This window comes from Leptidea sinapis, chromosome 5 (assembly GCF_905404315.1).
Source record: "Leptidea sinapis chromosome 5, ilLepSina1.1, whole genome shotgun sequence".
Taxonomy (NCBI): Eukaryota; Metazoa; Arthropoda; class Insecta; order Lepidoptera; family Pieridae; genus Leptidea; species Leptidea sinapis.
The window spans coordinates 6,062,367-6,075,165 of NC_066269.1; the positions used below are offsets into that span (position 1 = coordinate 6,062,367).

The 12,799-nt window shown below is 36.1% G+C and overlaps 1 protein-coding gene across 1 annotated transcript; it reads left to right on the forward strand.

Annotated features, from left to right (window-relative positions):
- Nucleotides 1-2,177: 2,177 nt before the first annotated feature.
- Nucleotides 2,178-8,619, forward strand: LOC126964559 (larval cuticle protein LCP-30-like). The gene is made up of 5 exons (XM_050807754.1): nt 2,178-2,284; nt 2,959-3,002; nt 4,967-5,203; nt 6,268-6,396; nt 8,171-8,619. Exons 1-5 carry the CDS (start codon nt 2,195-2,197, stop codon nt 8,529-8,531), a joined length of 861 nt encoding a protein of 286 aa, XP_050663711.1. The 5' UTR covers nt 2,178-2,194; the 3' UTR covers nt 8,532-8,619.
- The last annotated feature ends 4,180 nt before the right edge of the window (nt 8,620-12,799 follow it).

Genomic DNA, 12,799 nt, shown 5'->3' on the forward strand with positions numbered 1-12,799 from the left:
AACTAGAGTAATATTAAACAATTGTTATTTTTGCATGGAATCAAATAAAGCTTCATTATTATTATTATTATATTATTACTTGTTATTGAAGTGAAGAGGGCGACAAATAAGCGAATGTCACCTGATGTTAAGTGATCACCGCCACCTTCAATTACAATACCAGAGAAATCACAGGTGTGTTGTCAGCCTTAAGGCCCGGTAACCACCAAATTGAGAGGAGAGGAGATGTATTTTGATAACCAATCAAATTTCGTTATTTCTACTTCTCCTTTGCGCTTCGCTTCGGTGGAAATGGATCAAGTGGAGAGGAGAGGAGATGTCTCATTTTTCTTAAGAATTTTGTTGAATATAAATAATATGTATAGAATATAGTAGTAATATAGAGCTGTAATGCGTGTAGGCGGTTGGACGGGCGGCCCCTTTCCCCGCTGCCATTTACAGCTGACCTCTATTCGACGAAAGCAATATTCCTACCAAATTTCAAGTCTCTACGCCTTATGGTTCCAGGGATATCGTGATGAGTCAATATATAGGTGGAAATTATATATAACTAGCTGACCCAACAGACGTTGTTCTGTATATAATAAATAAAATAATGTTTTTATATGAATTTGACAATAATATATGATAACATGAAAAATTACTTCGTAAAATATGCACCCTGCTGTCGTAATTAAATTGTTTGCTTTTAGAAAGAACAATATTGTAAAAATCTTGCATAGATGACTTTGACAATTAATTATTAAATAACGAAGCTGTATGGGCTTGAACCCTTTGTCTGTCCAAATAATGGGCGAAGAAACCAAAAAAAAAAAATAACGAACGTCGCAAACGTGATGCGCGCGCATCTTAAAATTACTCTCATCATTTTTTCATAACGCGCCTATACAAGAATTAATTAAAAAATGTGGTTAGAACTAGCCTCTATATTGAGCAATTCACGCACCTAACACAAAGTGTCATACGAATCGCGAATATAAGACGTACCTTGTCACGCACACTAAACTTGACCGCGTGCAACGCAGAGCAGCTCGAATTGTCGGGGACCCAGTGCTCTGTGAACGGCTGGATCACTTGGCGTTGCGTAGAGACGTCGCTTCATTGTGTGTCCGATTCCTGCCGCCGAATTCCACCTTCACACGACACGCCACAAGTTAGGATATCATCCTCACCATCTGGATGTGTGGTGGTCCTACACAGTGCGGTTTTCAAGGAGCTTTCTTCCACGTACTACAAAGCTGTGGAATGAGCTTCCTTGTGCGGTGTTCCTTCCTGGTACGACATGAGTACCTTCAAAAAAAGCGCGTACACCTTCCTTAAAGGCCGGCAACGCTCCTGTGATTCCTCTGGTGTTGCAAGAGATTGTGGGCGGCGGTGATCATTTAACAACAGATGACCCGTACGCTCGTTTGTCCTCCTATTCCATAAAAAAAAAACTAATATTCCTAGCCTGGTTTCATCGATTAGGTGGGACTGCCTAAATAAAAATTGAAATTTAGTTTAGTATGAAATGTGCAGTGATTTGACATAAGTTTGAAATAGTAGTAATTACAGTATGGCCATTGAAGACGAAGTATAATCCGGCTTAGTTTGAAAGCAGACAGTTGCTTTAAACATTGTGGATTTCAGCTTCTTCCGTTTTTTACAAGATTATTATTTCGGTTTTGAATAACAAAAATAATCCATCATCTGTCAATCTATCAATGACTGAACGTTTAATACAATTTCTTAGAGAGTTTCGCCAGTCTGGCTGCGTTAAATTCACAGCGGAATTCAGCTTTACTTCACTTTTAAAACCAAACAAAAGAATCGAAAATCGAACAATCCAATGATGTACGTTTTTTCAAATCTAGAATACTCTAGCTGTCATGTGCAAAAAGTTCGCACCAATGAGGTTTGATTTTAATGTTTCTTATATGAGTTCTTACTTGAATTGTAATGTAATCTTATATTATTTTGTTAATAAAATTAGGAAGCACAAAATATTAAGAACCTCAAAATGCTGTCCTATATCCGTATAAATTTAAAATATAAGCAATAAAACACTCAAAAATTCCATTATAGGTCAAAAAAGACGACGACATATAATCTTTTTGTAACTGTGCATAAACATAGAAAATGTTGATCTCATTAATTCTTAGATTAAACATTGTATTATGTAGAACTGGATAATAGAATCGCATTATAAAATTGGATGACAAAACGTATAAATAGACAAATCTTCTCGTTGTATCGACATTCAGCTAGTTTCGCTGAGCTGGTATCGACAATGCGGATTCTTTTGGTACGTATCGTTCATGTAAGACGTTGTATTATTTATCAAGACAACAACTTGCTTATTTTTATTTGTAATGCAAATTTCATTAAATAAATAAAATATTTAATATAAATAATTACAAATTTAACCAGAATCTAAATCTGAAAACCTTAATATGATAACAAAAATATATTAGGTAAGGTACCGAAGATACTGGTAGCGTTCCCCCTTTGAATAGATAGACTTATTCTTTGTCCGAGGTAGCTGCTAGCTCTTGGGTCTCATTTGATGTCGACTAGCCTTTTTGCTGTTTCCTTAAAAAGCCTTATAGCGCTAGGACCCCACGGACCAAGGGTCTCTACACCGAATGGGAAAAAACCATATTCGGTATACCCCTGTATTTGCATGCTTTAGCTTTTTCAGCCGCTTCACAAGCCGCACCAGCTCTGTTGTTGGTTCTATGTAGATGGGAAGGGGCCAGCCAGATGTTGTATTATATGTCGGCTTAGCACTAGTTGATAAAAAGGTTTTGAGCGAGAGTCAACGGTTTTGAATAACACAAAAGTCTCGCTGAGTTTCTTGTAGCCGTACATTTCATTTTTAGCCGAAGAGATGTTTCTGCCTTTTAATTAGATTATTTTAGCCAATTATTAATAACGGTATTTGATTTAGTGAGTTTTCATAAATGGTTGGTTTTTCAGGTGACTCTATTGGCGGTTGCTGCCTACGCAGCAGAAGAACAAATGTAAGTTATAAAAGTATTAAAATTTAAACGAAGTGCCTTAATTTTACTAAATTGTTAAGTATAACTTATTTCATTGCCAACTTAATTTTTTTTATTGCTGAATATTTGTTATATATATTTAAATTAGTTTGGAAATAATAATAAAAATGTAACTTTCACGCAAAATGTAATGTAAAAACACAGTTACAATAACACACGTTTTAATCATTGGTAAAATGTTTTATAAAAACAATCTAATATTTCAGAAAGAATATCATGTCAGTTGTAGTGCCGCTCAGAATTTTTGATTATTTCAAGAATCCTGATCGGCACTGCATTGTAATGGGCAGGGCGTATCAATTACATCAGCTGAACGTCCGGCTCATCTCGTCCCTTATTCTCATAAAAAAAGAAAGATTTTATTTTCTGTGTGTTTTATGTAATGTTTAACACTCAAAAAACCACTTAACAGTTAGCAAAAATCTTCAATCAATAAAAAGCTATATTATCAGCAAAAACCATGGGCCCGGTTTTATTTTGAAAAACTATAGACTTCGACATATCTTCGAACATTACAATAAATTAATCGAATGGTTTAAAACACTTGCCATTACGGATCTTAATTGGGTGTGAGCCGCGAAAAATTTTGATGAAACAATAACATAATTTTCATTTTACTAGTAATATAATATTAAGTTGTTGATAAAAGTTGTACTGATGTTTTAAAATTTTAAATAAACAACATTTTATGTGATTACCTGAAAATATATTATATAACTAGCTGATCCGACAGACGTTGTTCTGTATATAATAAATAAAATACTGTATTTTATAAACATGTCAATAATATACCATAACATCAAGAAGTATTACGTAAAATATGCTACCTGTTGTTATAATGAAATTGTTTCACAGTAGAACTGCCAAACCGTGCGTCTATAAATTCCCTGATAGAAAATATGTCTATGCAAAACAAATAATGGAATAATTATGGGTCCCTCGAAATAAAAACTATACTATCTCTCAAGTTGGACTATACTGAACTCCATGAAGTAATCCCCATTAAAATCCGTTCATTAGTTAAGGAGCTCGCTGGAAACAAACATCAGGACACTGGATTTATATATATATATATATATATATATATATATATATATATATATAGATATATATATATATACTAGCTGACCAGGCAAACGTTGTTTTTCCATAAAAAATATTTATATAAACCATCCTTCAACTTCTTCAACAAATCTATTACAAAAGATTTCATTGAGATCGGTCGAATAGTTTAGGAGTTATTAGGGAACATACAAACATACATTCTCTTTTATATATATTGATTAAGATAGGTCCGTAGAGTCAAGTTGTTTTTAATTAATTGTAGAAAATAAGAAATGTCAACTATCTCTTGTCTAATTATTATTATTTTAAGGAAATAATTGGTGATGTTTGCACACAATAATATATTCTGAACTGTACCCAATTATTAACTTAAAATTTAAGTACTTTCGTTGAACTTGTTCGATTTTGTTTGCGTAAAAATGTTTTTTCTTCTGGTGCTAACACACACAATAATACGAGTATATTCTGAACTGTACCCAATTATTAACTTAAAATTTTAGTAATGTCGTTGAAAAGGTTTTTTTTCACAAACTTAAGTTCGCTACTACTTCACATGGCTATTTTGCTTTTGTGACAACGCTTCTGTGGTTGTCGAAGACATACTCGGAATCATGATGTACCCCAAGGCATTTTTCGTTGATGATACACTGTAGGGTATTGTTAGTCAGTGATTGCGAGGGATGGGAAGGAATCTGTATGTAAAGGTGACGGTTGAACACAATATGGCAGGATTAACATTCAAGTCATTAATGGTGTAAGCTGATTTAATATGCGTAATCCATAATCTAGCCGGCATCCTGTGGAAAGACTCCCACAAGCCTCATTAGTTTAAGGGTTATTTTAATGACATTTTCTTTCAGTCCAACAACATTCAGGCCGTTCCGGTTCAGCACATTGCAACCGTCAACCAACGACCCCTTCAGATATTACAACCGTTACTCCGCTTCTGATGCTGGCAAATACGACCCCGGTAAATACGACGCAGGAAAATACGACGCTGGTAAATACGACCCCGGCAAATACGACCCAGGAAAATATAACCCCAGCAGATACGACCAGACTGGCCGCTATATTCCTGACAACTCTGGTGCATACAAGTAAGTCCAATAAAATAATTAATAATGAATTAATAACTACTTGCTTGCCGTGGATTTTCTGGGTGTATTTGTGTTGCATTTTCACATGATACTCCAAATATATAATAGGAACACACGATTATTGTAAAAAAATAACTAAACTAGATCCATTTTTTTTTCTACGATGATTCGACTTTTATAAGATTGCAATAGTGTTATTGCTAATAAAATAACTCTAATTTATAATTTAATAAGATACTCATAATAATTAATAACAGAACATAACCAACATGCGAATATATTATTTCCTTAGATAATTTATCCGTCTAGATAGTCTCTTGCTGTTAGACAACCGAAAAAAATAGGCCAGGAATATTAGTTGAAGGTGCGTGACAAGCTAGGTCTCGCACTCGCGATTTGTATGACATTTTGTGTTAGTGTGCGTGAATTGCTCAAAATAGAGGTTAGTTCTAAAGTGTATTTTTTTTTCGACGTTTTCACAGATGTCATACATAGTCTATCTAGACGTATACGTCTATCATTGATCTAAGGACTATGTCATTTTTAAAATTTTATATTTCTTTAATCCTTAATCCTATTCGTTATCCTACTAGACTTCTTCTTTTAAATTTGCTATAAAAATACAACACTACTCACTTAAAACTATACTTATTTCTCTAAGACATTCTCGTGCCAGAATTTGGCAAGATCTCCTGAGGATGCCTCGTGTAGAGGCGAAACATGTGTCGAATTGATTAAAGACAGAACTTAGCGGAACTTATACTCAATAAAAATGAGAAAATTTGGATAATTATGGATTTCCGCAAAATAACGTCTCATCATCATCATCATCAATATATATCATCATAGCCGGAAGAAGTCCACTGCTAGAAAAAGGCCTCCTCCAAAGGTTCCACGACGATCGGTCCTGCGCTGCCCTCATCCAACGTATTCCGGCCTCTCAACGATCTTGACCAGATCGTTGGTCCATCTTGCCTACCAACACTACGTCTTCCGGTAAAAGTAACGCCTAATTTAATTATATTTTTTCATCTTTGGGCTGATCCTGGATTTTACTTTTACAGCGGTGATCGTGGGGACCGCGGCGGCGCCGGTGGTTTCTACACTGGATCCTCAGACAAAGGTGGCCCGGGAGGTTTCTACAAGGGCTCAAAGGATGATATTGAAAAATACAAGCCTGTACCCCAAGTCAGGTACGAAAGCCATTCTGTGACAAAACCATAAAGATATATTAAACAATCTAAACGTATATAAAATCTATATGTTACAACAATTTGTAACCTTCATAATTTCTGCCGGATGACGTCCAATGTACAAAGGAGGATAGGACAAAGGCCTCCCCCAAAAATTGCCATGACGATCGATCCTGCGCTGCCCTCATCCAACCTATTTATGACCATCTTGTTGCGTGTGGTGTTTAACCAGAATAATGTCGTAAAAGGCGAATAAGGGATTCATAGAGCGGAGGATGGGCGTCAGGTACGAAAGTTATGACAAAACCATAAAGATATATTTAACAGTCTAAGCGCATATAAAATCTATATGTTACAAGAATTTGTAACCTTCATCATTTCTGCCGGAAGACGTCCACTGCTGGACAAAGGCCTCCCCTAAAAATCGCTATGCCCTCATCCATCCTATTCCTGCGATCTTGAACATCTAAGTGCGTGTGGTTTCTCATCAGAATAGCGTCGTAAGAGGCGACTAAGGGATTCAAAGATGGGCATGGGATAGGCAGCATCATCCTTCCGAGAAGCACCAACATCTACTGCCAAACCTGGCGATTGTGGCAGAAACTCCCCAAACTGAAAATAAACACTGTTTGTAACCTTATAACAAAATAATTACTAACCACATCAACTGTACAATTTTATTGCCTATCATTTCCAATTCTGAGGTTAAATTTTAATGTTATTATTTTATGCCTTCGATAATATTGTATATTTAATATTAAGTGTGTATAAACATTCACATAAACTTTAAATTAAATTAGATTTACCTCGAACTCATCGTATCTTAATAATGTTAATGAGACCGCCTTTAAGTGTTTCATGTCGTATATTAAAGCCACTTAGATTCATTAATTCATCTAATTTGTTTAAAACGCGTGGGATTACAGTAACATCTTTGTATTAATTAGGACAACATATCTTAATATTTTAAAGTATTTTTTATGTATATGTCTTTTACAGGTGCTTGTATTAAAGTTTAATATGTTTTAAAAACATTTGGTGATTGAAAAATATCCATGCTAATATTATTACAGTGAAAGTAACTCTGTCTATCTGTTACTTGGATAAACTATCCAAATGAAATAGTTGAAATTTTCTTCTTCTTCTCGGTCGCTTCATTTCTAAAGGTCGTGTCCGTACTTCTAAGTTTTTGTAACGTTCGGCTTTCCTAATTGTGGTCGTAAGTGGTAGGCCGGTGAGTGTCTTGATCTGGTCAGGCAAGCGACTGGGTGATCGTCCGCGTGATCTTTTGCTCTCCATCTTGTAGGCAATGGACATATTTTGAGTTAAGGCAATACAAAAATATTTTAACCATGCAGTTTGAAAAGTTTGTTAGGCGGTGCTATATATTCCCAATTACAAGCAAACGAAATCGCTTAGAAGGAAGCGAATTTGCGATTCGACTGTTTGAATTCAATGACATGGGGTTAAGTATAATTGTCACATCCGACAATATAATTGACGTCAGCTGTTGGAATTATAATCTATTGTGTCGGTACATGTCTATTGGTTATCAAAACAAAAACGACAACTTTATTGTATTTAACGACAAATTATTGTAATTTTATGAATCTACTTTCAAGTACGTGCGTAATTTTTTTAGATACTTCAACGTTGTTTCAGATATCTTGGTGAATATGTGTCTCGTTGCAAATAATTAAGCTATTGAAAGCGTACAAAATTAAGTGTCGGACAGTTTAATTTTGACTTTAACATATTTAATATCAATTTACAGCCCCACAGCTGCTCTTAAGCCAGTGACCACAGCTGCGCCAGTTACACCTGTATACGTCAGCACCACTTACAAGCCCATCGTTGTACCAAAAGTCGTCGTCCAACCTACTGGCTCTTACGACTACAAATATGGAATCATTCGCCAAGAAGCGGAAATTCAACCTGATGGATACCACTACCTCTATGAAACTGAAAATAAAATCCTCGCTGAAGAAGCAGGTCGCATCGAGAAAATTGGAGAATCTGAAGGCATGAAGACTAGGGGTTTCTTCGAATACATCGGCCCAGATGGAGTCAAGTACAGAGTTGATTACACAGCTGATGAAAGAGGCTTCTTGCCCGTTGGCGATCATTTGCCTTAAGTTACGCTAGTGTATAAAACACAATGTGATTGTACCTGTTACCTATGTATAAAGTTGTTACCACCCTATTAAAAGATATTTTAATGTACTTTGTCTGTTATTTCTAAAGTACCTCTAAATTTTATGGGCTATATAATTATTTTGATACCACAGTTACAAATTGTAACAAATCAATTTAGTAATTTTGAGATGAGTAGCAGAAATTGTTAAACGATAACCGAATAAAAAAAAAAGAAGTGATAATGGTGACCACAGAGACACAAGTCGATAAGTGAATGTAGTTTAGATAATACTTTATAAGTCTAAGTCTAATTACCTTCATAAGTCTAACAACTCAAGTTGTTTTTTTTGTAACCCTTTTCTGAATTGTTACTCTATAGAACTGAGGTATCGATTTAATAAGAGAATTTTCCGAAAAAAAGAGGTTGACAGTACTTATGAACAAAAATCGAGTGTCGTTCTTCTCTTAAATTTAACCAAATAAGAGAAGTGGTATCTTAATTGGGTACTTGACTAGTAATTTTATATACTAAGATAAAAATAATGATGTCCACGAATATAAAATTAAAATCAAACAATCAAATAAAAACTAAATAGAAGGCATTTATTTCAGGCATAATAACACCCGTAGTTCCAAAAAAATTTGGACACTAAAGGGGTGCAATGTTAAAAGTAAAATTAAATTAACTAAAATTATATATTTTGCACATATTTGTGCAGTAATTTTTTGTTCTTGTCCACGTGAAAAGAGATACAGCGCTTAAGATCTTGATTCCTGTCGTCGCCTGATGTCGCAGTCTCCGCCAGAAAGAGGCAACGCGAGACCAGATTATCGCGAAAAGGCATCCCAGAGTCTGCGAACATTTCCGACGCGCTGCACCACCGCGGGAGATGCATAAGAACCCGGAACGCGTCATTGTACTGGACTCTTATTCTGCTCATAGCTTTGTGCGAGTACGTTATCCACAGCTGTAGGTGTAGATGCCTAAACAGTAACAGCCTTGAAGAGTGTGGTTTTTACAACCTTGCTGCATTATGCAAATCGTCGAGCATGTTGACTCTGACTTTTTTTTTAATGAAAATAAGGGACGATACGAGCAGGAAGCTGATGGTAATATACACGCCTGCCCGCTCAGGATTCTTGAAAAACCCAAAAATTCTGATTAGCACTACAATTGCGCTCGTCACCTTGAGACTTAAGATGTTAAGTCTCATTTGCCCAGTAATTTCACTAGCTACGGCACCCTTCAGACCGAAACACAGTAATCTTTTCACATTAGGTACTGCTTCACGGCAGAAATAGGCGCCGTTGTGGTACCCATAATCTAACCAGTATCCTGTGCAAAGGAGCCTCCCACTGGAAGGTAAGGGCCCTACGCTCAACGTCATCATCATACAGCTACAGGCATTTTAACTCTTGGAGTTTTTGCCTTCTGCCTCTATCAAGCAAAACTTCTTTTTCATCATTTCAAAATTTTATATTTTGATTTGAGTATATATACACCCAACGGTGGTCAATAATTAAAATTAAAAAAAATATAGTCTTCGCGATTGATAAAATTAACATATTTAAGAGTACCTACCAGGTTATTGAATATTTAACCTAACCTTGCTAACGATACGATAAAATCTGTTATCATATTATTCTCTTAAATGTATATTAAGATCTGCTTAAATAATAAAATATATAAATATGGTAGCATTAGTTTTTATGGCCCATAAAAAATAATTTATAATAAATTTTTAAATCATGTGGAGTTGAGTATTTTATGCTGTCGCATCAAATAAAGACATAACATATTTTGCTATTTTATAAATTTAACAATAATTAAATCCATAATGAGATGAATATTTTATCATGATACCTATTTCATAACAATTTGTATTCATAGACGGGCTAAACTTAAATATTAATATTCGGTTTTGTATATTTACTTTATTATATTGTGTTTTTCGAAGCGAAAACTTCTTAAGCAGCATTGAGCATTTTTCTCTTGGGACAGGTATAAAATGTTAAACTCGCGTCAGGCCACCTGGCCTGATCGAAAGTTCGTAAGAGGGTCGTTGAAATTATGGATGAAAGAATTATAATTCTAACTAATTATTGTTCGGCTTTTTAAACTTAATGATCATAATAAAATTACTGGACAAACGAGACTTAACATCTTATGTCTGAGGGAGACGTGCGCAATTGTAGGGCCGATTAATTTTTTTTGGGATTTTCAAGGATCTTGAGTGGCGCTGCATTGTAGGGCGTATCAATTACCATCAGCTGAACGTCCTGCTCGTCTCATACCTTACTGTCATAAATAAACACAAACTTCTGATCAACAAGAATGTTAAAGTCAATGCTCTACAAACCTGAAACTTTTCATGAAGGTCTTATGATTTAAGGATGTCAATTTTTTATTTACAATTCAAACAAAACCCTCCTAAGGGAATAAAAAAGACAAAACAATTTCACACAGATACTTCTGATTGGAAATAATACACACATTTTTTATGGAAAAGGAGGACAACCGAGCCTACGGGTCCTGGTGTTAAGTGATCACCGCCGCCCACATTCTCTTGCAACACCAGAGGAATCACAGCAGTGTACCGTCCCGGAAACACCGCACAATAAAGCTCATTCCACAGCTTTGTAGTACGTGGAAGAAAGCTCCTGGAAAACCGCACTGTGGAGGACCGCCACTCATCCAGATGGTGGGGATGATATCCTAACTTGTAGCGTGTCGTGCGAATTATTCGTTCCTGTTTGTACTTATCAAAAATTTTGGTTAAAATTAGAGTTTGTTTGGACGGAATTTTAAAGGAATAAGCTACCATAAAATGTGGTTGGGCTTAGCTATTGATACTAGGTATCATCATCATCATCATCACCATCAGCTGGAAGACGTCCACTGCTGGACAAAGGCCTCCCCGAAAGATTTCCACGACGATCGGTCCGACGCCCTCATCCAACGTATTCCAGCGATCTTGACCAGATCGTCGGTCTACCTTGTGCCTACCAACTCTGCGACTTCCGGTACGTGGTCGAAATTCAAGGACTTTACTGCCGCAACGTCCATCTGTCCGTCGAACTATGTGCCCTACCCACTGCCACTCCAGTTTCGCAATCATCTGTGCTATGTCGGTGATTTTGGTTCTCCTGCGGATCTCATATTATATCGGATATCATTGAAACATAGTTAACAGTTAGCTTTATGTCGTACTTGGGTATCAATGTGCTCATACAGTATTCAGTTTAAACTCTCCTACAAATGATTTAAGTTTTCTTTAGTGTTAATTACGCCAATATTTGTTTTTAAACAATTCGACACGTGTTTCGCCTCTTCAAGAGGAATCCTCAGGACGTGTTGTCTCGCCAAAATCTGGCACGAGACTGAATCAAATGAGTTTTTTTTTTGCGCCCAAACAAGGGAGAGGAGTACCCGCCGGGATAACGACGGGGGGATTTGGTGAATGCTCATGCATACCAACGCAGCCTAAGTCTTCGTTGGTTATGTGGGACTCACGTGAAAACCTAGGCCTACCCACTAAACACCACCTGCAGTTGGCTTTGGGCAGGTGCCCTCTAAGCCTTCATCGAAGGCGACCTTCTTTTGGGGAGAGAGAGGCGCAAGCGGCACTCCGCTGAGATATATATCAAATGAGCCGGAAGCCGCTCTTTTATACCCTCGTCCCATGAAATGACGCGCTGTTATTGGTCGGCTGTTGTGACATATTACCCCCGGAAGAGATACGTAACAAAGGTGATGGGACAAAATTTGTTTGTTCATTCAACAATGTAAACATGTTATTTTTGTGTTTTATTATTTCTAATATAATAATAAATTTTCTTAAATTCTCCTGTAAAAACGCCATAAGAAATATCACTTGTAAACTAGTTCTGTATAAATCTACAGATGATCTAAATAATCTTAATAATTAAGCAATTCTCATTATAATGGCCAATTAAAATTAACAAGGAATTAATTATGTCAAATAAATTGATGGAAGTGCGTTTTAAGTTTGGTTTGTGAGCATAATATTGTAGTTATCATGCATAGGTATGCTCTAACATGGTTTGTCATGCTCACTGAAATGCCATTGCTTGCGTGTGTGCCGGATCGTGTCCTTCCCTCAAATATGTGCGAAGGTAACGATGTCTGGTCCATGCGTTAACTCGTGAATAGATACTGCTTGTGGTGCCAGGTCGACCAGTTATCCCCACTAATATTATTAATGTGAAATGTGACTGATGTGTGATGTGATCCGTTCCATAATGT